Genomic DNA, 27,071 nt, shown 5'->3' with positions numbered 1-27,071 from the left:
ACCCATTTTAACAATTTAGTCAAAACAGTCAAATTATGCAATTATAAATCCTACATTTTACGTAGTTTTTTTTTTTACAAATTTTGTATACAACACGAAATAAACACTTGACCAATCACAAACTCAACGTGACACAACTTTTTGCTGGCTCTATCTAGAGCATTAGGCAGGTTATGGTATTTTAATGGCATGACTTTGCCCAAAAAAAAAAACCCTTATTTTTGGGATTATTTTCTCATTGGCATAAAAAAATAACAACTTAAGAAAACTACTCTACATTTGTAAAAACATCATTTACCCCATAGATATACAAGGAAAATAGTTTCCCACAAATAATTATAGTGTGGGTTATGCTCTGGCATTTGCTGGGTTACGGCTTTTAGCCTCTTTTATAATGTTTATTTGCATGGAAATTGTTTTGGTGCATTAAATGTCTTAATTATATTTTTATAAACTGCATATCATGCTTTAATACTGCATATGAGCATGAGAATGATGAACGTTCAAAAGAAAAAGTAAAAAAAAAAAAAATGATGATGATGAAAAAGGACAATTTGTGAGGATTAGAATGATGATGCTGCCTATTTAAAACTCCTTTTTGATTATGTTAAACTTCTAATCCTAAGTAAACGTAGCCCACATTTTTAATTTTGACCCTTCCACAAATACGAAGTATGTCACTTGCATTGCTTTTCAAATTTTGTAGGTCATATTTGTGTTAAATTACCAAAAAAAAATTATAAGTGTATTTTCTTTTAGGAGTACATTTAAAATTTAACTAGAAATTTTAAAAAAAATAAATAAAACAGTATAAAAGTGGGGCAAGTTGAAGTAGGAAGAATTTCATAAAACGGTTACAAATGAAAAGTGGGAAAATTTTCATAGAACAAACGAGGTACGACATACTTGTATAAGTTCTTTCATGATTATTAGCCTTGTGATAAGTATTTGAACTCTTAGAATGCTAGCAAATTCCTATGAGTATATGTATATTCGAAAAACCTTTAATTTATTCTCTATATATTATTGAATTACACTTCACTTGTTACTTACACTTGTATCTATCTAAAAGACTATACACCGATTTAAAAATGCTATTTTTTGTGTAAAAGAAGTTACGGTTAAATGAAAAGGGTTAAATGTGCATAATTTATTTTGACCTGCACACTTTTTTTTTTTTTTCAAGTTTATAAGAAAACTAAAATTTATGCACAAAAAATATGCACATTGAATTTCGGTCAATTCTTTTTTGCACATTTTATTCAAAAAGTATGTACGTTTAGTGGAAAAATTATGCACATTAAATCCTTCTCATTTTAAGAAACTTTTCATTTGACCATATATAAGCTGTGGGGCTAAAAAAAAAAGGGGGAACGGTGGGAGTAATAATCTAATAATGCATATTAAGTGAGTGAGTGAGGGATAACTCAAGTGGTAAGGGTTCCCCTCCCGATTCCAAAAGATCTTGACATCGATTCTCATCACTTGTCTGGCTGCCCCTCGTGGCTCTCTAAACACAAGACAATAAATAAATAATAAAAAAAACTAATGCTCGGTGATGTTGTAATGGTTTTCATTGAATTTTTAGAGTAACTAACTAGCATTATGGTCACATGTTCGATTCCCATAGTTCTCATTAAAAGAAAGTGTGTCACAGTGTTATATACATGGCTTGTAATTTTTCAATACTCTGCAAATATATGAATACATCCATGGCTTTAATTTTTTTTTTTTTTTTTTTTTCTCCTTTTCCCTTTTGGTGGTTTATACAATCATACATATGCAAGATTATATATTTTCATTGTAAGGTTTTACAAACATAATACTCCCTCCATTTTTAAATATTTTTTTATACAATCATACATATGCAAGGTTATTTAAGACATATGCAAGATTATATATTTTCATTGTAAGGTTTATACAATCATGCAAGATACACTCTTCGTTTTTAAATATTTGTTCCATTTTTTCATGCGTGGAATTTTAGGAGAAATTGGAGAAAATAATAAAAAAATGGAGGTAGTGGGGTTGGTGGAAGAATAAAAGTTTATAAAAAACAAAATTAGTTGAGAGAATTGAAGGAGAGAGAATATGTAATTAATAAAATATGATTTATGTTTGGTCCACTCACTTGTTGAGAGAAATGTATCAAATATTGTAAAACCTTTCCAAATAAGGAAATATAGCAAGTATTTAAAAACGGCTGGAAATCGAAAATGGAGCAAGTATTTAAAAACGGAGGGAGTAATATATCTATCTTCATTGTAAGGTTCAAAATTAGTAGTAGTACGTAGTCACCTAGCTTTTAGTTTTTTTTTTTTTTTTTTTTAATCTCTTTCCATATTTTCATTTTTCTAATAGACCATTTTCGAATTGTTTAAAATTGCATCATAATTCTATTTATTTACAAAATAATGTTAATGCATATAGTTAAGTAATTAATGAATAAAATAAAATAAATAAACCTTGATGATAAGAGAAAGAAAAATTGCCGACTTAATTTACTAAATTCGAAGGGCCCATTTTGCTTTTTGCTTTCAGTTTGGCTTTATTTTTTTTTTATTTTTTTTTCAGTTTTCAATTTTTTTTTTTTTTTTTTTTTTTGAAAACAAGAAATAGATATTTTCACTTTTTTGTTGTTAATTTTCAAAATTATCATAATTGTAATAAGTTTAACTAATCAATATCAATATCAATATCAATATCAATACTAATACTAATATTTAATAACAGGAACTCTTACAAACAATTTGCCATGTGTCCCACCATCCTTTTTTATTTATTTATTTATTTTTATGGTGGCGTAACTGAAATGTTACTTTGTTTTTTTATTTTTTTCTTTTTTTTTTCTTTTTATCTTTTTTCCTTTGATTGTCCATCATTATTTTTCATGTCATTCAATTTTTATTTTTTATTTGGTCTTTAGGGCCTGTTCATATTTACTGAACTGAGCTGAACTGAACTGAACTGATTGGAGCTGAACTGAACTGATTGGAACTGAATTGAGCTGAAATGAATATTTTATGTGAGAGGGAAATTAAGAGCTGAACTGAACTGAACTGATTGGAATTGAACTGAACTGAACTGAACTGATTGGAATTGAACTGAACTGAACTGAACTGATTAGAGCTGAACTGAACTGATTAGAGCTGAACTGAACTGAACTGAAATTAAGTAAATGTGAACAGGCCCTTAGTTTTTCCTTCTTCCTCATATTTTGAACAAAAAATAGATTGTCAATTTGCTCCCCCCCCCCCCAATTCGTCATTATGATCAGATTAATCCTTTTTCACTCTAATCTCTCTGATTTTTTTCAAAGTTAGTTGTAATTTTCCTTCCCTTTTATTTTTTATATTTCTAATAATAAATTTATTTTGATATTTAAATTTTATCTAAAATTTTCAATATAATTATGTGTTTCTTTTTTTGTGAGGAAAATCTTTGTGTTCTTTGATTACTAATAATGGGGTTGATGGGAGAATCAAATATATAGTTTGTATGTATTATTCTATTCCAATTTTACTATTTTTGTGATTAATATTACGAAATTAAAGATATGTTTCTCTATAATTTGTTGGTAATAATTTTTGCGAATGTATATTCATATGCCAAATTTGTTATGCTTTATTTTGTTATCACTTGTATATATAGACGGTGAAGTGGAATGAAAAGGCAAAGAAAATATTAAGGAAAATTTCTTAACACATACAAAGTACGTAAGGATTTGGCTTTTGATAGGTTCATCCCTTCAATTCTATTACTACTTAGGTATTAGGGATGTCTAATGTTTTTCGTTTGGGTTGCAAACTTGCAGAAGTTGACTTATGTGTTTATTAATATCGAACAAATACTCTTTGATTATATTCAAATTGATGCATCTATTGTAATATATAAAGTGAAAGGGGGTTTTGGGTGATAAATTTTACTTTTCAAAAATACCCCTCCCATCTTTTATTTTCATTTTTTTTTTTTGGGTAAAAAATACTACCATTTTTGTAAGTATAACTACCATCTTTACAAAAAAAAAAAAAAAAAAAAAAAAAAAAAAAAAAAAAAAAAAAAAAAAAACTACCATCCTTTTTTTAATTTTTTTTTTTTTATTTGTTAGAATATGATAGATAATATTTAAGGAGAAAAAAATAACAAATAGATTTGTTGTATTGCACACGCAATGTGCGTGTCTCATAGCTTGTATGAATAGTGACAAAGGCCCTGTTTGGTAATTAGCGGTTAGCTGATTGATAAGAGCTGATTGTATTAGCTATTTTGACTAACTAGTTGCATTAGCTGTTTTGACCAGTTGATTTATAAGAGCTTTTTATGTAGAGTTGTTTGGTAAAATTAGCTTATTATTTGTAGTTGTTTGTTAGTTGAACATATGAAATGACAATTTAGGACATTGATAATTTTTTTTTTTTTTACTTGACTAGGGTAAGAAATTGGGAGGGCAAGAATGTGAATTAGAGTAACTTTTAGGATAAAATTGTCTTTTGACATCCATTATTCAATAAGTTAATCTAAAAAACTCTATTTTTTAGCTTTTTACAAATTAGCTTATTTCCTCAATAAGCTCATTTAAAAAGTTCTTTTACCAAACAACCAAATTAGATGATTTATGTAGTCAAACCTCTAACTTGGTCAAATAAGCTCATTTTTTGTCAAAACTCTAATTACCAATCAAATTGGGGCACTTAATAATAACGAATGGAGTACATATTATCCTAATAGATAACCATTAAATTTAAAAAAGTTAAAAATATATATCATCAAAAAATTTAACTCGTGCATTGTACGGGCTAAATACTAATTCTTTATTTATTATATGACATATATCATATGATTTTGAAAAAAAAAAAAACAGAAAACCACAACGATACCAAACGAACCCTTAAAATGTAGTACTTTTTTTTTTTAATATAAAACATCCCACGCATTTCGAACCCTAAACCTCGTGGATATACGATCATATTTCTTGCGATCATAGCCAATAGTAATTATTTAATTCTCCAAAAAAGCGAGTGTACGTTAATTTAATGTAAAGGGGGTTAAAGTTATGTTAAAAGTCTTGAAGTTACCCTTTATATTGCAAAAATTATTATTTTTCTATTAATAAATTTTATCTTATAAAAACTTATAATGTATTAGATTAATCATATTAGTCTTTATACTATGTAATCATGTATCTATAAGAAATTACACATTAAAATAAAATTCAAACCAAAGACAATTTAAAAGTTACCCTTTAAGTGGTTAAAGTTACCAGTCAAAGTTATACTAAAACTGACTGTTTTACAATAAAATTAATGTACACAAGATTTATTTATTTATAGTAATTTATGTTTTTAATATACACGTGAATAAATATATATTTAAGTAAGCATAGCTTGGAAGAAATGAATAATAAAGAGGAATAGTCTCAATAATTCCAAGACAAAAGAAATTATTCTTTTAACATTATGTCTCAAAATAACAACTCGATGCAACGTCCAAGACACACACTAGTTTAAATACTTAGGAAAAACTAGTTTTATTAATCCCAACTTTTACCGATTTTCTTTAAAATTATCTCAATTTTTTATTATTCTACAATAATTCCAACTTCTATAGAGATCTTCCTAAAATAATCCGAATTATTATTTTTGTCGCTTTTGCTGATCCCTTTTTGGGACTATTATGTATTAACAAAAATAAAAGTTAGGATTATTATAAAAAGACACCTATATAAGTTGGAATTGTTCTTAAATAATCAAAAGTTGAGATTATTTAAAGAAAATCGGTCAAAGTTGGAATTATTAAAGCCAATTTATAAAGAAATTGGAAAAATATGCATCATTGTGTGATGAGAAATTCTAAATCCCATTTCCAAAGTTCAAATACTCAAGTTACATGCTATATATGTTAGGTTACAATGCTTGTTCAAAAATGCATATGAACTTGGATATTATCTAATATTATTGACCATGCCCAACAAGTCACATTCAACCAACGAATTATGTAAGCCTATACAAAAAAGAATATAAAAAATAATATTAAAAAAACATCTAGATAGTTAATCATATCATATCAACCATACATAAAATGATATCATGCGGCCAAGACATGTTCACAAAAAGAATATAATATTTAAAATATATTAAAGCCTATAAAATTACTGTTATCTAGCCAATTAATCATATCATCAAACATATTACATTATCAAGTCCATACAAAAGAATATAAAATATATTATTCCGCAAGTACTAATATTATCATCCAGACAATAAATCAAACCATCCAACCAAGACATGAATGTCAAAATCATCCGATACAGAAAATCTTGCGTGGACCTGGTCCACAATAATATTATTGTGGACCTAAGGTTTATACACACGTAGCTGACATTATATTCAACATAGTGACCCCTAATTTTAATATAGTAACCTTATTTTTTAACATAGTAACATTTTTTTGAAACTTGTGTGACCTTTAATATTATTATGAATTTAAAGTAAGGCATTATGTTGAATAATGACCTAATTTTAACATAGTAATTATTATTATTATTCATATTGACCATTATATTAAAAATTTCATTAAAAAAAACCTCTTATAGCTTTTATAATGTCACACTAACTTTTATTTTAACATAATAACCTTTATTTTAATATGATAACCTTTTTTTATTAATAAAACAATCATATTGTCTCTAATGTTGGTGGTCCACAATAAATTAGTGTGAACCAGGTTCAGTTAAGAATTTGTACATTTGATAAAACCGATGGTATAATCAAACAATTGATCATGTAATTAATAATCTAGTAAACAAATGATATCATATAGTCTAGAATTAAAAAAAAAAATGTGCATTTCACAAATGGTTGAATGAGACTCGTCTTACCCAATACTTTGTGTTGTTCCACATGTTTTAGACCTAATCTATACTTTAGTATTTAAAAACACAAACCAAAATTGACACATGTCATCATTCTTTCTCACCTTTCTTTATTCATTCTCCCTCCTTATGTTTTCAAAGAAATTCTCTCTTCATCTCCCCCTTTATTTCTCAATAACTTTTATATTTTGTAATCTTTATTTTAATTCAATAACAAATTAAATTTCCTAAACCTTCTCCTCTTCTCATTATTCCATCTATCAATTCAATTTATTCACATTCATAATTCATTTCTTTAATTTGACCCCTTATCTTCCCCCTCTTCTTATATAAATACAAATTTTCAATAAAGATTTTTTCACACTCATTAAGTTTCAAAAACTAAAAAATTAGAGAAACATCTCTCAAAATTCTATGTGAAATTTCTACAACAATGAGGATGATGATTGAAAAGGGAAATATTGAGGTGGCAAGAAAACTATGGCAATTCCATGGGATGACATTGTTTGCGTGTCATGGGGCTTTAATTTTGAAGATATTAAGCGCAATATAAGAGACATATATTGGTAAAGACTAAAGAAGAATATCATGCCTTCACATTTGATGTAAAAATTGTAAAATTATAATAAGTGTTTGGTATTTACAAAGTAGTTTTTTATACAAATTGTTGATTAATATATCATGTGATAGAGATAAGATTTTACGATTTTAAGCCATTTTTTCTACAACTATTAGTCTATTACCACTAATTCATAAAATATTATAATATGTCAAAAGACGATAAAATAATTCATTCAAATTATTTGTAAAGGGTTTTTTTTTTTTTTTTTTTTTTTGGTGACAAGATAATTTGTAAAGTTTCAAATAAATTTATAACTTAAGCATAACCCGTGCGTAGAACGGGTCCAAAAGCTAGTTATTTTTTCAACAAAGTTAACGATTTTCGACATTAATTTATATATGGACTAACGATACTCACAAGTCACAAACTACACAAGTACACACAAGTGACACAACCTAAGACACTCACTACAGTAATCTAATAATGTACTTTTGTTCACACTCTAACCATAATATGAACCTACCACCCCAAAAAAATAAACCAATGGGCTACTAAAAACAGTGGGCGGTTCAATTCACTGAGTCAACTTAACTAACCACCTCACACACTTCGAACCGCCTTTTTATTAGTAAAAACTTCCTCCACAATATCACGTGAAAATCACGCAAAAATCTAGCCCCTTAAATACTCAACTAATACTAAGCGCGTAAGATTCACTTTCTTCAAAGTCGCGTCATTTTCTATCATCATGGAAAAAAGGGGAAAAAAATCAATTTGGGGGAAAATTAGAATATCAAAAACCCTAGTGTCAACTTTTCGTAATATTTTCCAATTTCAAGACCCTAAAATTTTTCACAAAACAAAAACCTCTCTTTTTTGGTTTTTCTCTCTCCTCTCTAACCAACTTAACCAAATCTCCCACGAAAAACACTCTCTCACTTTCAATATCTCTAAAGCTTCGGATCATATTTTACTTTTATAATTTTAACAAAATTTTATCGAATTTATTTGTAATCTATTTGCAAGAAAAAGAAGGTACGCTTCAAACCCTAGAAATTTAATTCAATTTATTTCATTGAATTTGGTTTTATTTGTTATTGTAAGATTATAGGTTGGATTGGTGAATTTTTTATATATTATTATGATGGAATGTGAATTAGGGTTTGATTTGAATTGAATTGGGAAATTTATGATTTTGTGATATTTTATTGTTGATGCATTGGATGAAGAAATAATGGGGAAAGGTAGACCTAGGGCAGTTGAAAGAGGAGGAGGATTGTTAGGGCAAATTTCTGCGGCAAATGGGTCAATGAATATAACCCCTGCACCTGTATATTACCCAACTGAGGAAGATTTTAGGGACCCTTTGGAATTTATATATAAGATTAGGCCTGAGGCTGAGCCTTTTGGGATTTGTAAGATTGTTCCACCTGAGGGGTGGAAACCCCCTTTTGCTTTAGATGTGGAATCGTTTTCGTTTCCGACCAAGACTCAGGCTATTCATCAATTGCAGGCAAGGCCTGCTTCGTGCGATTCCAAGACTTTTGAGTTGGAATATAATAGGTTTCTTGAGACCCATTTTGGGGGTCGTAAGCCGAGGAGGAAGGTTGTTTTTGAAAGGGAGGAGTTAGATTTGTGTAAGGTGTTTAATGCTGTGAAGCGGTTTGGCGGGTATGATAAGGTTGCCAAGGAGAAGAAGTGGGGAGAGGTTTTTAGGTTTGTGAGGCCTAAGAGCAAGATCTCTGAGTGTGCCAAGCATGTTTTAGGTCAGTTGTACCTAGAACATTTGTATGATTATGAGGAGTATTACAGTGACTTGAATAAGGGGAAATTAAAAGGTTGTAAGCGAGGGATAGATAATAGTGATAGGAAAAGGGATCAGAAGTCAGATCTGGATAGCTTAAAGAAGAAACGGAAAAATGATGCTGGGGATGCCGTTAAAGTCTCCAAATCACAGAAGGAAGAGGAGCGTGACCAGATATGTGAACAATGTAAAAGTGGGTTGCATGGAGAGGTTATGCTTCTATGTGATAGATGTAATAAGGGATGGCATATTTATTGCCTATCACCTCCTTTGGAAGCAATTCCACCAGGCAATTGGTATTGTCTCGAATGCCTGAATTCTGATGAAGATAGTTTTGGTTTCGTTCCTGGAAAATGCTTATCTTTGGAAGCTTTTAGAAAGGTAGCTGATCGTACCAAGAAAAAATGGTTTGGATCTGCGTCATGTTCACGCATGCAGTTAGAAAAAAAGTTTTGGGAAATTGTAGGGGGATCATTAGGCGAGGTTGAAGTCATGTACGGTAGCGATTTGGATACATCAATATACGGAAGTGGATTTCCTCGTTCAAATGACAAAAAACCAGAATCAGTTGATGCTGAAGTGTGGAATAAATACTGTAATAGTCCTTGGAATCTGAACAACTTGCCAAAGTTGAAGGGTTCAATGCTTCGGGCAGTTCATCACAGTATTGCTGGTGTTATGGTACCCTGGCTATATATTGGCATGCTCTTTTCTGCATTCTGCTGGCACTTTGAAGACCACTGTTTCTATTCAATGAATTATCATCACTGGTACGTGGCTTAATACCATTTATTATTTATTGTTTCTTGATGATTTTTCCCCCTTAAATTTTGATTATAAGTGCTCGCCTTTTGTATTTGTTAAAGATATTAATACCTAAATAGCTAGCTAAACTTTTCTTGCTTGGAAGGTATGGCCTTTCATTATGAGTGGCAAAAACTTTGAGCATTGATAAGGAGTTGCACTAAGCTTTAAATGTAGGGAATGAACTGGCTCTGCTCTGTCTTGCAGCTTGATATCAGGGCATGTAATTTCATAGCATTTTTGTTATGATTATAGTGAAGATTACTTTTGGCCTTTATAACCGTGACTGAGATACACAGACTAGAATATGAAATATAGGAATATTTTTCCTTAGTGTTTGTGTGTGTATTTGTAAGAATGTTGTTTTTTTCTTATGATGCTCAGACTCCCTAGTTTTTCATATTGCTTATGGAGAATTATTGGGTTTGAACTTTGAACCATGATAAGAAAGAGGATAGAGTTCTTTTCAGGAAACTAGAAATTTAGCTTAATTAAATTGTTTACCTCCTTAAATAATGTCCTTGAATGATTTGGAGAAGAAGATTTTCCTGTTCTTTTGGAAATTTGGAGTTTTGAAAGATTGCATCATTTCATGTCAGATCTGGGGATCACATTAATATGCGTTGGTTTATGAGTTAAGAAAATAGAATGTTAGGGCCTTTGGTCCATGACTCCATGAGCGAGACAATCTTGCTGTGGTGCTATTGTCGCTGACTGGGTGTGGAGGCAGGTTATCTACTTGCAGGGAGAAAATGGACATCTGTAATATACTTCCTTCTTTTTTTATTTTTAGTTTTTGAAATGTATAATTATAAAGTTGAAGATCTACTAGCAAAATTTGACGGAGGGTGGAAGACTTATCAAAGAGATACGTTGCCAATGGGATCTTATCCTTTAGCTTGTTTCGAATTGTTTGTCAGATGAAAGCTAAGCAGGTTGTATTTTTTAGAAGAAACTGAATAATGTTATAAAAACTGAAAAAAAGAATTATACTGAGGAAGTTCCTTGTCCATATCCTAAATTGTGTCTAATAAAGTAGTACTCCACATCATCATTATGAAGATTTCTCATGTCGGACACAATGTGGGAGGTGAGGTGGTTCGTCCATTGGGTTAATGAAGAAGCGCACACATTTATCTTCCATTGTTTCTTGGTTTATAAAGAGTTTTTTGATTGTTTTGGTTTGACTCCCTTACTATGAGGGTTTGCGATTTGGTAGACTATAAGCGTGAATAATTTGGTATTGTTTTTATGGTTCATTTTCTTTTCTTTTAAAATTTATCATTTTGTCATAAATTGATATTGAGTTTGTTGCTTTTTATGCAAAATCTGCATATTTGATATCAAAGCTCGCACGAAAATTGAGCACTTGTTTACCGTATGACCATGATTGTAGACTGTGTTTATACTGAGTAGTTCTTTCTTTTTTTTTTCCATAGAACTTTTTTGTACAGAATTTGTTATATCATCTTATATTGCACCTGCTTTCAGGGGAGAGCCTAAATGCTGGTACAGCGTTCCTGGTAGTGAAGCCTCTGCATTTGAGAAGGTTTGTGAATAATCTTTATGTCAAATTGAATATCTTGTTCATCCTGTAATGATCACTGGAAGATATTAGTGATATACTCTGTGGGGCATGACGAGCACGTGGTATTAAAATGAAATATTGGTCTTGAAATTTACTGTTTAGGCTAGAATCTGCTTAATATGTTCAATAGCTCATAACTATTGATAGATTGGCTTGTCCTCATCTTTGTTGCTGTCTGATAGCTGGTTTGATTATGGTCGCCTACATTTCTGTGTCCTCAGTTATCATGACACAATGAAAAATTTATGTTGTTGGAGTAAAGGGCTCATTGAATTTCCCTTCAGAGTGTTAATTGACTATCAAAAACCTAAAACTATTGCAAAATTATGTTGTATCATCAGTGCGTTTACTGTCTTCCTTGAGTTGTATATGCTGAGGCCTTCCGGTAAAATTATTTGTTTCCAATTAAAAAATATTTGTATCATGTTGAAATAAGTCTAAACTAGCAATATTTACCACCTTCAGGTTATGCGCAGCTGCCTTCCTGATCTCTTTGATGCCCAACCAGATTTGCTTTTCCAGCTTGTCACGATGTTGAACCCCTCCGTTTTAGAAGAAAATGGTGTTCCTGTTTATACTGTTCTGCAGGTATACTTTTATGAGAGATGAGCTGTCCTACTAGTTATCCATACTATTTACGTCTACTGTTTGCTATGTGCTGATGAGATAAAGAACTACTGATAATTTCAAACCTACTAAAAAATAATTATCAAGCTTTCCTATTGATGCATTCTTGTATTCTGTTGGATACTATTATTTCTGCTCTGAAATGCTGTATTATTTTGTTAGATATTTTAAATGTAGATATATTTTAAATTATCTTTTTGTCTTTTATCTGTATTGTTCATGAGAATGATGGTAACACAAATATAATTTTCAGAATGGAATTATGGGTCTGAAGTAATTATGATAGTTAGGGTTTTAAATATTGGCTGCACTCAATGTCTTGGCTATTATGTATAGTTTAGCTTGCTGGATTCATATTACTCATTTGGAAAGAATGGTCGTGTGCGAGTTGTCACCTATATGCACAATTGCACAATATTCAATGACCTGGCTTATTTAAACTTTTGTGATGATTATTGTAAACCTGTGTTACTCCGACTCGTATTTGAGTGTCATGTCCGACAAGGTGTCGGAGGGTCCGACACTCCCTTCCAAAATTTTGGCTGACACTTTGACACGGTCAAAGGAGTGTCTTGACTAATTTTTAGGGTACGGCTAATATAGAAAGTGTCCAAAAATTTTCTTCCGACACTTATAAAAAAAAAAGGATAATTAAAAAATATTTAGATAAAAAAAATAATTAGATAAACAGAAAAATATACTACATATGTCGATGAAATTCAAATACTTTGTATATAATAAACAATATTAAAAACATTAAAAACTTTTTAGTTTTGCACATCTAATAGTAAATAGGGACCACTAATAGTAAAGAGGACCATGTTCCAACTTCCAATACACTTTTTAGTCTTCTTTTGTTACTTTTCCTTTTTTTTTAATTAAAAAAACAGGTTGAAGCTCCACGTTCATTTGCCTTCTCTTTCTACTCTTCTCTCTCCTTCATTAAAACGGATGCATGCTTCAAAGTTCAAACTGAATATCTCTTCTTTCTCCTCTTCAAAATTTCAAAGGCTGGCACAGTGGCATGTCTTTTCTTTTATTTTTTGTTTACAAGCAATTCTTTCATTCTTCCAACAGTCGGCCACCACAAACGGCCACCACAACTCTCCGGCGATTTGTACAATGTACCGGAAAACACATCGGTGAAATCAGAATTTTTGGGCGACCAAAAGCCCTATACTTTGATTGTCTGTATGTGTCCAGCAAATCATGAATTTTAGATAGATGATTGATTTAAACCCTAAATTTAAAATTACAAACAAGATTATTGGGAAATCGACACTTTTTACGACCTCCGAGTCGACACTTTTCCGAAGCCGTGTCAAGGGTCGTGTCGCGCGTCGTGTCGTGTTGACACACGACACCCAAGGCAAAGCGAAGTGTCGGAGTAACATAGTTGTAAACCTTATCTAGTATCATATTGTTTGTGGTTCTGATTATATTTTTTTGAGCTTGCTTAATCTTCATCACTTGAATTACTTTGATTATTTCTGGTATATTATTTTTTTTTCAATGGCTTGCTTATGCTGTAAACTGCCTTTTTCTTTTTCCTTGGGTGCTTCCTCTCTGCAAGGAGCCAGGCAACTTTGTGATTACATTTCCTAGATCTTATCATGGAGGTTTCAATCTTGGTAAGCAATTACTGTAGAATATACATGATTAAACTGTGTCTTTTTTCTTTTATATTGTGTTGATTTAAGCTTCCAAAATGTTGAGTCATTTGATATTTCAGGCTTGAACTGTGCTGAGGCTGTTAATTTTGCTCCTGCTGATTGGTTACCTCATGGAGGGTTTGGATCAGAACTCTATCAACTGTATCATAAGCCTGCTGTACTTTCTCATGAGGAGCTGCTTTGCGTGGCTGTTAAGGTTGGTTGACTTAAATGAACTCTATAAATTATTTTGCGCAATTATAGTGCATATATATATATATATATATATATTACATTGAGGCTAAGATTATAGTGTGGTATGGTCTGTATGGTGGACCACTCACTAGGTTTATTTTTAATTTTTATTTTTTGGAACATCTTGTTACTTCAAGAGGGTCCTTTTGTAGACTATTTTGTTTTCAACAATATGGGAGTATATGAAGGTTGAGTTTTGTGTAATTAAGTAAGTATTTGTCATTTTTTTTTTCTTCTCTTGATAAGTTCTTTTCTTGTCAAGAGCAGTATACCTTTGCCACCTGCAATCCATGTTTCGCTGTGTTTGTTTTTTGGTTAATAATTGGAATTTCTGTACAAACATATTTCTCATAGCTATATCGGGTGCGTCATTTCTGAGAACATGATTGCTAATAATTCTGTGTATATATTAAAGAAATGTGACTCTGGTGCTTGTTTTTGGCACAGAAGTGTTTAATTTTCTGACATGATGAGTGAAAATATGTTGGTATTAAATAATATATCAGATTGTTGAGGATCTGATACACATCCTTGAGTTGAAATGAAGAGTCGGGGGTGATCTTATGATGCCAATTTTTTCTTTCCACTTTTATTGACTTCTGCTTGTTAGCTCTGTTGTGTGTGTGGATGTGTTTTCCTGGTTCTTTTAATTATTTTGGCGATATGAACAGATTGGTTGTGATGCCAAAGTAGCACCTTACATGAATAAGGAGTTACTGAGGGTCTTTACAAAAGAGAAGAATGGGAGGGAGCAGCTTTGGAAAAAGGGCCTTGTCAAAACATCTGTTATGTCACCCAGAAAATATCCTGAGTATGTTGGCACTGAGGAGGTATAGTTTCCTCATTTGGAAACCATTTTTATTGTTCTCTTTTATCTGATTTTATTATGAAAAACAATTATGGTAATTGATAATATGATCTATGTTGTTGCAGGATCCCACTTGCATAATCTGCCAGCAGTATTTGTATCTTTCAGCTGTTGTCTGTCGCTGTAGACCATCCACTTTTGTGTGTTTAGAGGTACTTTAAATCTTGATACTCTTAGGAGTACCTTTTATTTAATATTGGCTGTTATACTTGTGAAAAATATACAGTACTACCTCTGTTGCTAAAGAGCATGGGAAGATTAACTTTGCCTTCTCTTGCACATGTTCTTTGAACTTTCATTGCTTATATATGACTCGGAATTTCTTGGTTTCTTTTTTATATTGATGATTGCGGTTGTGGTCGTGGACTGGTCTGATTATCTTATTATCACTAATGGCTTGGCATTTTTTTTTTTTTTTTGTGTGTGTGTGTGTGTGTCCGGTTTTAGCATGGAATACATTTATATGGATGCATATATTTGGTTCTTGTATTTATGATGCGGTTTATAGTGACTGGAGACTTGTTTTAAACTTATCTTGAATGTACTATTTGAAGAACCTGGGTTGTTTGTTGTCTTGCAGCACTGGGAACGCCTTTGTGAATGTAATCCAAGGAGACGCCGCCTCCGATATCGCCACTCTCTTGCGGAATTAAACGAACTGTTAGTCATAACAAAGAATGTAATTTCTGGCTCAGAAGACAATGGACAAGGAAAGGATTTTGCAGAACTGAATACATGCTCCACTGACTCTGGCACTTTGACGAAGAAGGTTATCATCTTCAAATTGCTTATTTATTTTTTCGAATTGGGTTGGTCCTTGGGAAACACAACTTTACTGCTGTTTGGGGATGAAGGAAATCGAGCAGACAGTATCCTTTTAGTTTTGGGATTGCATGAGATGCCTGATTTGAGTTTTATAATGAACCTAAAATTAGTCATTTATAAATAGTCATTTGTAAACTGAAAACAAAATGAGCTATTTTTTCTGTTTTCAATTATTTGTTTTTAATTTATATTATTAATTAAGATTCACAGCAATTACAAATAACAAAAATTCATTTTAGTAGGATGCATTATTGTTGTGGTGTTGTGCAAATAGAAATGAGAATCACCAACTACTTTATGTTTAATTTATTGATGGATTTTAGGATTTTATTCTTAATAGAGTTGGGTGTTTGTTCAACTTTGTGAACGCAAAGTGTACAAGACCATAGGAAACCTTGGCCATCATGTTTTTACCTCCTATATCTGCCTATTTTCCCTGGTTTTGTCAAATATTGGTTTAAAATAAGAGAATATGTGATAGCTTATTTTTCCTATTTATGTTTTGAGGTTCTTTGTTATAAACTTAGTATGATTTACTAAGATGATATTTTGTTGAAATCCCTTTCATAAATTTGGAGATTCTATTGCTGGGATTTTATTTTTCACCTTCATAATCAACTGTATTGAAGTTTCTTTACGGCTATTAGTTAGTTCATTAATTTTTCAAGATGATAGGCTCTTACTTCTGAGCTTCTTTTTCTGATAGTATGATGACATCTTTGTACATCTGTAGCATGGGCGTTTGAATATGAGGTTCCATTTCAATTCAATTGTGTATCCCAATGAAGTTAGTTTCCCATATTGATCATTTTCTACTTCTATAGGTGAAGGGTAAACAAATATCTCTTGCTCAACTTGCTGAAGATTGGTTGTTGAATTCTTGTAAGATATCTAAGCTCCCCTTCTCCTCAAGTGCTTATATGAGTGCATTGAAGGAAGCACAACAGTTTCTTTGGGCTGGTCCTGAAATGGATCCGGTAAGATTTATCTATATATTTGGTTTACCTTGTACAAAATTGAGACACATTATATTGGTGAAATCATGCAGATGAAAAGACTATTTGGTAATCAACATATAGATAAATTGATAAATGACAAGTCAAATTTTGTGTGTTTTTTCCCCCTGCTATTACTCTGTTACCAGAAGGTTCTTAACTGAATTGTATGAGCGATTTTATGATGTGAGCCTGTGAGTCTTTTTGAAGGTTGATGTTTTTAGTTGATTATGTGTCAAAGGCATGTTAACATTGAGTTTCTATTTTGATTGTATTGTTATTTGTCTTACACTCTTACTTACATGTGTGCTTTTATTAGATTAAGCAATGGTACGTCTTTGTCTCCAATCATCGTAAAGTTGGAATTTGGAATTTTATTTTCATTTTCACAACGTTGCGTTGTGTTTTTTTGTAGGGGACTTTTATTTTATTAACTACAGAATATTAGTATTTGATGTACAATTTAATTATTAGGTACGAGATGTGGTGAAGAATTTGGTTCAAGCCAAGGACTGGGCAGAGGGCATAAGAAAGTCTCTTTCTGCTGTTGAGAGCTGGTCTAAAAATGGTGATAGTGATATGGATAAAGTGCATCTTGAGTATGTCAACAACTTGTTGGGACATGATCCTGTACCTTGTAATGAGCCTGGGCTTTTCAAACTGAAGGTTGACATAATGTTGCTGCTTATATTTGATTCTAGCCCTTATGGTCCCTATTTGGAATTTTTAATTGTTGAGATCCTTTGTTTCAGGAGTATGCTGATGCAGCTAGGCTGTTGGTTCAAGATATTAACAATGCTCTTTCTGAGCTAACATTTTCTGTATGAGCTAGCGTCTTATTTATTTTTGTGCAAGATATAAAACGACTTCTGTCCTTTTTTTTCCCCTCTTAAGGATAGTTTTCTTTCATCTTGTTTACTAGATGGATGATTTGGAGAACCTGCTGAACCAAACTTCAAGCTTCCCAATCTACATCAAAGAAAGTGAAAAGTTGGCAAAGAAGATTTCATCTCTGAAGGTGTGTGCATTTTGCATATTGGTTTGTCTTTTGCTTCAGGTGTTGTCTGACCTTATGTAGTTTTGGCATTTATTTTTTTGGTATACGAGTAATTTTTCCGTGTTAATGAAAGTTGTGTCTTTTCACCCTTGTCCCGATAACTTGTTAAAATGTGTACAAATTCTCTAGTGTCTTTTTGTGTATTTTGATTTGGCTTTTGTTCTGTTTACACACTATGATTTCTTAGTTGTCAAAAAGATTAATCAAAGAGAATTTGAAGCATGTATTATGAAACGTTTTTTTTTTTTTTTTCTTTCTTTCTATACAGAGTCACAGCTCCTTTGGACTGAATTGTTTCTTTTAGTAACTGCTCTGAAATTGCTATCAATTTTTTTATGTTTGTCTTTGTTCTCTAGGGAATCAAATGCGTAGGGTTTTTTTAAACAGATGTAAATAAAACAAAAGCACTTCTCTTTTCCATGTGTTGGGTTTTGTTTGGAGTGTATATTGCAGAAGATATGCAACTTTCAAATTATTTGTTTTAGCTTTATGTTTATTGTACTGGAGTCTGATCTTTTGCTTCACATAATTGAAGTCTTCTAATTGTTATTCGTGAAGTTATATTGACTTTTTTTCCTGTGTAAATGTTAAGGTGTGGCTTGATAATGTAAAAAAATGTGTTTTTGAGACCAGTCCTGCTGCAATTGATTTTGATTTCCTTCGACATTTGAAAGCGGAGGTATAACAGACTTTCTATGTTTATGTAATGCTCCATATTAGAATTTTGTTTGATTGCTTCTCATGTTTGTTAGCTTTTTATGAAATAGATGTCAGAGCTGCGATTAAATGTACCAGAAAATGAAAAGCTTTTGGAGTTAATTGGGCAAGCTGAACTTTGCCAGGATCACTGCAATGAAATGCTGAAAGGTTCCATAGCTTTGGAGGTCTGTATTGAAACTTTCATTAGGGAGAGCAATATTTGAAGTGTTGATATTTTTTTTTGCAAAATTTTAATGCTGTTGCGTAGACACCCACATCACTGAGCTGAATTCAGTTCTTATTGCTTGGCCATTCTCTATCAAAAATTTCTTCCTCTGAAATGGTTGCTGTGTTTTCTTTGCAGAAACTTGAGATTCTTGTTCATGAGTTTGGGGATTTTGTAGTCAACATTCCAGAGTTAAAGATACTACTACAATATCACAGTGATACTGTTTCTTGGATTTCTCGTTTCAATAATATACTACTAAACATTAATAAACGGGAAGATCAAGAAAATGTCGTGGAAGAATTAAGATGCATTCAGAAAGATGGATCAGAATTGAGAGTTCAAGGTTGGCTTTCTGACCTTGAACTTTGAGCTCCTATTACCTTTCCTCTCTCTCTCCTGCTATATTGAATTTCAGATTGCAGTTGGTAAATATCCGAATATGCTACTTGCCCCCTGACATTTGTTTGTTTGTTTGTTTTTTTTTTCCTTAAGTTGATGAATTGGCTCTTGTTGATGCTGAGCTAAGTAAGGCATGTTGCCGAGAAAAAGCACTAAAGGTATTGGAGAGGGGATGTTTATATTTCAAGCTTGCTATTAAACTTACTACCTTTGTTTTCATTGAATGCCAGCTTGGGTGAAAGTGAAACTTTTGTTACATAATGTTAACTAAAGTTTAACCTTTTGCCTTTCCCTCAAGTTGTTGCATTCTAGATAATTCTTGTTGCTGATCATGTGAATTGATATTGATGTAATGTAATTATATTATTACAGGTCCATAAATCTAAAATGAGGATAGATTTCGTTCAACAAGTGCTATCTGAGGCTGCAGTGTATGATTTCCTGGCCCTTGTGCTTCTTTATATAGGGCTGCTTTCCTGTTGTCTAATTTTATTTTATTTTATTTATTTATTTATTTTTTATTATTTTTTTTTCCTTTTCTTTTTGTATGTTTCAACTTATGAGCTTTGTTTTTTCTTCTTCCAGATTACAGATTGACAGGGAAGAATTGTTTGTTTCTCTTTATAATATGTGTTCAGCTGCTATTTCCTGGGAAGAAAGAGCAACTGAGATCCTAGCAGATGAGTCAACGTTGGAGGACTTTGAGGATGCTATAAGGTTCCTGTTATCCCATTTTCTGTCTAATTGTGGAGCTAGTAGTATGCATTGATTAATTTTTTTTTTTTTTTAATTTTTTTTTTTTTGGATATTTCAGGACCTCTGAGGATATACATGTAATCCTACCTTCCCTTCCTGCTATCAAGGAAGCCGTATCTGCTGCCAATTCCTGGGTAAAAAGTTCGAGGCCTTTTTTGCAGTCTGCTGCTCTAATGACTTCTGCTTCAACTGCCTTGCTAGCATTTGAAAACCTGAAGGTTAGTTTATGTCTTCCTTGCTTTTGTTTTTTCATGACCTCTTATGTAACGCAATTTTATTCTTGGTCACCATTGCAGGAGCTAGTTTGTCAGTCAAAGTGTCTGAATGTAAAATTAGAAGAAAAAATGTTGATTGAAACTGTTTTGAAGAAGTGTGAGGAATGGAGATGCTGTGCTTGCTCTTCTTTAAAGGATGTAGAGGAAATGTTTGATAGGAAGGATATTTTTAACAGACTCCATAGTGATGTTATTGTGGACATTGAGCAACTAAGATCAAAGGTTGAAAATGTTGCAGACGCTGGTCAGTCTCTGGGGTTTGACTTTCCTGAAATTTCTATATTGTGGAGTGCTGCTTCATCCTTGAAATGGTGCTCTAAGGTCCTAATGTTTCGCTTTGAACTTCCTTCATTTGAGGTAATCTTGTAGGGCTTGCATTTTTCTATAAGAACAATGAAATAGGCTTTAGTTGGTTTGAACTCTGTGTTCTTGTTTGTATGGTATTCTTTTAAAATGACTTACTGTATTGGCTATTCATATAAAACTTATCCTTCAACATATTATGCAGGATGTTGACAACTTGATTAAAGAGATGAAAGACCTTCCAACTGACTATGATGGTGCTTTTGTTTTAACCTCATTGGTTGATGCAGCTTCTTGGCTCAGTAGAGCCTCTGAAGTTCTATCAGCGTCAAGCAGTGGAAGTATAAGAAGATTCCACTTGACTGATGCTGATGATATTCTAATGAAATCTCAGGTGTTTTATAATTGCTATGTTGATAAAAGTTGAAACCATTTAGTTGTTGACTTGTTGGTTATATTGTACAAGGGTTTTTGTGAATTGAGCTTGCTCTGTTTCAAATATACAGGATATGCTGGTCTCTTTTCCGACAATGATTGTTCAACTTGAGCAGGCAATTGAAAAGCACACGTGAGTTTTGAAATTAAAACTTTAATTAGTCCAGTATCTGCATCTCCTTTTGTTTTTTTTTCTTTCTTTTTAATTTTTTTATTCACTGTATCTTTGTCTCTACTTCCACTAACCTGTATTTGATACTTAATTTAACATTGAAAAGGGTTATTTAATCTTTGCTTCCTTGCAGAAAGCCTTATTGTATTTTTCAGTTGCCATATGCTTGCTTTATTATTTACCTTTTCAGCTGCATAGCACATACTATTGTCCTTATGCTTCTTATTCCGTTTCTCGTTGAAAAAGAATTTTCTTTCCTTTTTTATGGTTCCTTTTTAAAGTTAATTTAAGGGTTGGTCTATTGCAAATATGTGTTTACAAAATACTAAGAATTTGGGGTACACGAGAGGCTGAAGTTTTTTTTTTTAAAATTTTTTTAATTTTTTTATTATCTTATTATAGGAGTAATTTTATATAACAAGGTCGACTATATCTCCTTAACAAGGTCAACTGCTTCTGGGAAGATAATCAATCAGTTTTTCTTCTTCATGGCTTACCTTTTTTTTTTTATATATATTATCTTATAATTTTTTTAAATGTGATTTCAATTGTATAAGAAATGTACCTTCTATCAGCACTATATCCTTTGATCAGTGTTAATTTGCAATGACTTCATAGATTTAGACTGTCACTTTTTCTTAGGGCTTGCTGCTCCAGTGCTCCACAATTCTAGTATTTGATTAATTAATGAAACATTTCCAAGTGCTTATAGTGGCCTATAGAAATTGGTACTTATCATATGATTAATAATTGTTGATACTTTCACACCTGCATATGGGCTTCTGTATTTTAATAGAACTAACTGTTGAAGACTCAGATATATCATTGTTAAGCTCAAATTGATCTTTTAGTTTTCAACTTGCTGTTATGCTGTAAGATACAGATATGGCTTTTGGTCACATTTTTGAAAGTTTTCGTAGTAGTCTGATTTTGGGTAATAAATGTTTTTGACTAGTGTGCTTTCTTAGTTTCCTTCCATTTAATTTTCTTTCCTCTTTTACTTGACTGGCTCATGTTATAAATGTTCTTGCTTTCCACTTATCTTCATCCATCTTATAAATGTTATGCTGGTACCTTTTGAGTGTAGGTCATGGCAAGAAGAAGTTCGAGCGTTCTTCAGTGATGATTCTAGTGAGCGGTGTTGGTCCTCACTGTTAGAATTAAAGGTGAACACTCGATGCATTTCCGTAAAGCTGCATCTTTGTGTGGAGGGAGATAGTATATCCTGGAATATTTTATATGAATTCCTAAATATAATTTATCTATAGATTTTAAATAGTATTATAATGGACAATGTTAATCTTGAAAATAAAGGTGACCACTAATTTCTGCTGCAAATTTCTCTTCCGTGTTTGGAATTGGAAGTACAGCTTTTTGGTGGATTAATTATCTGGATAGTTTTAGGTTTACCGTAGTCAACTTAAATCTCTCATATGAAAGTTTCCTCTTGTCAAAGAGAAATCATACTGTATTATACATGTCCCTTATTAATGTTTATTTTAATTTTTTTTTATTAATTTTTTTTTTTTTAATATGATTTTATATTTCTTTGCTGCTGGTTTCTTATTTCAATTTGGTCAATTCCGATTAAGAGGAAAAAGAGAGAAACAACTACCCCCTAATATAGAAGTCTCTGTTTCATAGATCTTAGTTTTTAAGTAAGGTTGAGATTGATTCTTGTCTATGTTTTTACTCCAAACATTAAGTATTGGTGTGAAAATGGATAAAGAAAAGTCAATTGTGTATTTTTCTACATGGTATATCTTAGGGTTGCTTATTCATCTATATGGAAGATTGCTTATCTAATTCAACAAGTGATTTTAGAAATCTGTTTTCTGTTTTATTTACTTGCATGGATTGGTAAAGCTATCATTTTTTACGCCTTTTTGCTTTTTTTATTTTATGAAATTTTTTCTTGTTGTCTCAGGAACTAGGAAAGGATGCTTTTAACTGTCCAGAGCTAGATATGGTCATGTCTGAGTTTGACAGTATAGGGAATTGGAAGCAACAAGGAGGGGAGGCGGTTGGGTGTTCAGCTGGAGATGTGACAACATTATTAAGTTCCCTTTTGAAGGTAATTACAATTACAATATTTCAGAATCCCACCTTTTTCTTTCTTTGAGAGAGAACTTTAGTCTTCGTGACTATGGCTGTTTATTATATGTTCAGATCAAACAGTCATTACATAGATCTCTGTATATCTATGAGAAGTCAACTTGCTGGAAAGTGAGATACTTTTGCATTGGATGCTCCAGTAACTCTGATGATGAAGAGTTTATCACCTGTTCAACATGTAAGGATTGGTAAGATACTACTTTTGGTGTATATGCTAGAAGCTAATTCAAGTTTGGCAAGGAGAGGGTTTGACCAGTTTACGCCTAGATACACAGAATTTATATTTCCTTGGATATTTTGTAGTTTTCCTGTTTCTTTTATGGGTGTTCTGGAAATGGGGTGAAGATATGCTTTTGTTTATCTCTATGATGGACTAACTAATTAAAGGTTTTTAAAGTACATTCGGTTGCCTGCTTGCATTTGCTGTGATTAATGTGTAAATCCTAAAAGAGCAACGGTAGTCATGTATGGGAATGAAGTTTTAAGTGTATGTATCTATGTGTTTCTGAGAAAGAATTGTTCTTTTGATGAGCAGCTATCATCTTAGATGCTTGATTCCAAAGTCAGTGGCTTGTGACAATTTGAAAGAATATACCTGCCCTTATTGTGCATTGGTTGATAGTGGCTCAATATGCCGGAGTAAAGATAGTCCTTTGGTAAGCACTTGCTTTAAAACATTCCATGGAATAATTTGTACATTTGTGAATATATTTGTTATATATTGATTATTGTGCAGAGATATAAAGGGAAGCGTCCAGAATTGGAGAAGCTTGTTGAGCTGTCTTCTGATGCCAAGAAGTTTACTACAAGGTAATGAGTCGGCAGAATCATACAGCTGTGTCAGATTATTTAGTTTATGTTTTTTGGAAGTTTGCATGCAAGAAAACTCTTGTTACAAGCCTGGCTATTGTCAAGACCTGGATTGGTGCCTGCTTTGTTAGTATAAATTTTGTCCAGTTTGAGGGAAAGCAAAAAATATGGGAAATATACATGTGAATGGTTCAGTTTATGGCTGGTCTTCTCATAGTAATCCCAACTATTGTTATTCCATACTAATGTTTCAACTATCGGGGGTGTATTTTCAATATGACCCTGTGACCTTAGAAAATTTATTTATGCCAAATGATGTGTCAAGCTTTAGTTGATGACAAGATAGGGGAGGGAGGAAGACAGGAAGGAGAAGTAATTGAATAGTTGAATGCATAAACATATGTGCTGATACCTGTAGATGATGTTGAGGCAAATGGAAGCACAGAATACTCAGAGATGCATTTAATAGTGGAAGTTTTCATTGGTCGTTGCCCTTTCTCTCGTCTTTTGACTACAGACAAACATAATTTGCTCATTTGTCAATGTTGTAATTTTTTTTTGCTCCATTACGGTTTGTGTTTGTCTGATCTGTTTTGAATTTATTGGACCCTTGCATCTGTAATTTCACAGGCTTGAAGAATATGATATATTGCAAGAGATTCTCGATCAAGCTCTTGCATGCAGAGGCTGCTTGTCAGAAATAGTGGATTCTTCATTATCTTTCTTTGACAAAGATGTATCATCCATCTCTGGGAAACTGACAATTGCATTGAAGGTTAACTCTGTTTAACTGGTCTTTAATTATCTTGTGGCTGTTGGTTCTCACTCTACTTGCCGGTTGTTTGCAGGCTCTAGATGTGGCTGGGGTATGTGATTCGCTTGCTATCCAGAAGTTTGATCAGGCACTTGCACGAAATTCATGGAGAATCAGAGCTTCTAGGTTGATCGAGGGTTCACAGAAACCTGTTATGCAGCAGCTTCAGCGCCATTTGAAAGAGGTGTGTTCAAGTTATATCTGTTGCTAGCCTTTTCCCTTGATTGTTCCCTTTCATTGAATATTATATAGATGACATTCATTTTGTTGTCTAGTGCTAACTTTATTTAGATGTTACGAAGTACAATTTTACTTTATTCGTGTTTCCATTTTCCTGATTAAGTTTTTGATCTTAATGAATTTTTTTTTTTTTTTTTTTTTTTTTAATCTCAGGGCTTTGCTATAAAAGTACCTTTCGAAGATTACTTCAAGCAGAAACTTGTAGAGGTGAAGCAAATTGGATTGCAGTGGGCAGAAATGGCAAAGAAGGTCTGCCTTTAGACATTATTGTATTCATTCTTTCGCGGACTACAGCTTCTTTTTTGACTTCGATATTCTGCAGGTTGCCAGTGATAATGGGGATTTAGAGCTAGATAAAGTGTTTGAGCTCATTGCCGAAGGAGAGAGTTTGCCCATCCACTTTGAGAAGGAGCTTAAGGTACCTTTTAGGTCAATGTGGAACTTAATTAGCTGGATTCTCCAAAATGAAAACCCTAATGTTTATTTGTTTTCAGCTGTTGCGAGGGAGAAGTGTGCTGTACTGCATTTGTCGGAAACCTTATGATATGAGGCCAATGATCGCTTGTGATGAATGTGATGAGTGGTATCATTTTGATTGTGTCAGTTTGGTCTCTCCTCCTGATACTTACATCTGTCCAGCTTGTGAACCTCATTTGGAAGGGAAAGTACCTGTTTCTCCATCTGTCAAACGAGAGAGGTAAATCCTTAATGTTCTTATCAAATTGACCTTAAGCTCCAACCCCATAGTAGCCTTGTATGCAAGCTCTTTTTATTCATCTCCTACAGCATCTGCATTATTCTACATAGCCATTAACTTTAATTTCACCGTCTTCTGTGTTGGCTGTTTGTTTAGTATTATTTTGTTTGTGAACTCCAGAGTTTTCCAGTATTTATTACCTATAAAAAAAAAAAAGACTATGGACCTGCATTTTCTTTGTTACAATTGGTTTGATTTTCAAAAATCTGATTCATGTAAATATTCCAAAATATTTTATAATTTTTGAAAATTGCTAGTAAAGCATTGTTGGGCTGTTTGCCATCTCAACAGATCTCAGAGTGCCAAAGACAGTGAGCCACAGACACCTTCTCCTCGGCATGTAGAGTCAAGATGGAGGCTTAAGAAGGGGAAATCTTCGAAGAAGCGGAAGGCATGTTTAGGTAATGCCATTAATAGTAGTAGTTTAGTGTTGTCTAATGGATTTGACGAGTTATTGTGGAGAAATAAGAAACCATATAGAAGAACGGTCAAGAAAAGGACCAATTTAGGAAGCCTATCTCCATTCTTTCTTTTACAGCAATAGTAGTTTTAGATCATCAAATGTATTCAATTCATTCATTTTTTTCTTTCCACCAGTGCAATAATGCTTTGGTGGTCTAGTAAGGTAATAATAGTGGGAGAAGAAAATATGGTCTCCCTTTTCATGCTCTCTTTTGCTCGCGTCTCTTTAACCTAATTGATGATCGTTGTGGTTTGTTGTGAGTATTGTGACAGTAAAGTGTTAAGAATAAACTTGGCTGGCATGGCTGCCATCAACGTTATAACCTATACGTCTATCATCTACCTTAATCTTTACGAGTAATTTAAATACTCTTATTAAACAACCAAAAGAAATAAGTATTAATATTGTTGCAAATTGGAGGGAATTTTAGTAAAAGAATTGATATTAAAGGTACTTGAAAAAAGCAAATAGAACTATTATTTTGGGACTTAAAACTGGCCATAAGGGACTATTAATAAGGGACGGAGGGAGTAGTAAATAAACTTTGATTTAGTTAATATTTAAAGCGGATCATTTGCTACTTTAATTTTACATTATCTTCAATTTCACTCAAGTTATGCGGTAAAATAAGAAGATGAACATTGCATGCCACCAATTCTGAGTGCTTTGGAAATATTTTCAACTTCAATTTTTGTT

At 32.3% G+C, this 27,071-nt stretch overlaps 1 protein-coding gene across 2 annotated transcripts; it reads left to right on the top strand.

The window, feature by feature from the left end:
* Positions 1-8,270: 8,270 nt before the first annotated feature.
* On the top strand, positions 8,271-26,577 carry LOC145567719 (lysine-specific demethylase JMJ17-like). 2 transcript variants are annotated; one of them, XM_081627080.1, is made up of 34 exons: positions 8,271-8,468; positions 8,663-10,007; positions 11,533-11,590; positions 12,095-12,217; positions 13,830-13,887; positions 13,989-14,125; positions 14,835-14,993; positions 15,097-15,183; positions 15,612-15,800; positions 16,681-16,833; positions 17,326-17,517; positions 17,604-17,672; positions 17,774-17,869; positions 18,501-18,587; positions 18,676-18,792; positions 18,972-19,179; positions 19,329-19,393; positions 19,608-19,666; positions 19,821-19,952; positions 20,050-20,209; positions 20,288-20,623; positions 20,775-20,963; positions 21,076-21,137; positions 22,264-22,342; positions 23,104-23,250; positions 23,346-23,479; positions 23,827-23,947; positions 24,028-24,101; positions 24,732-24,876; positions 24,950-25,099; positions 25,309-25,404; positions 25,478-25,573; positions 25,650-25,852; positions 26,204-26,577. In XM_081627080.1, the coding sequence occupies exons 2-34, from the start codon at positions 8,668-8,670 to the stop codon at positions 26,454-26,456; spliced, it is 5,574 nt and encodes a 1,857-aa protein (XP_081483206.1). In that variant the 5' UTR covers positions 8,271-8,468; positions 8,663-8,667; the 3' UTR covers positions 26,457-26,577. The 2 variants fall into 2 exon arrangements, with proteins under 2 accessions (XP_081483206.1, XP_081483205.1); XM_081627079.1 differs by having other exon boundaries at positions 8,271-10,007.
* The last annotated feature ends 494 nt before the right edge of the window (positions 26,578-27,071 follow it).

This window comes from Chenopodium album, chromosome 11 (assembly GCF_948465745.1).
Source record: "Chenopodium album chromosome 11, dcCheAlbu1.1, whole genome shotgun sequence".
In the NCBI taxonomy this organism is placed as follows: Eukaryota; Viridiplantae; Streptophyta; class Magnoliopsida; order Caryophyllales; family Amaranthaceae; genus Chenopodium; species Chenopodium album.
The sequence above is the reverse complement of the archived record's forward strand: the minus strand, read 5'-3'. Positions and strand labels throughout refer to the sequence as shown.

Excerpts from the sequence above, each read along its gene's own strand:
- LOC145567719 (XM_081627080.1), top strand. The coding sequence starts at position 8,668 with ATGGGGAAAGGTAGACCTAGGGCAGTTGAAAGAGGAGGAGGATTGTTA. Across the intron at positions 20,210-20,287 it reads TAGCATTTGAAAACCTGAAG|GAGCTAGTTTGTCAGTCAAA; the intron begins GTTAGTTTATGT and ends TCACCATTGCAG. Across the intron at positions 23,251-23,345 it reads TATTAAGTTCCCTTTTGAAG|ATCAAACAGTCATTACATAG; the intron begins GTAATTACAATT and ends TTATATGTTCAG.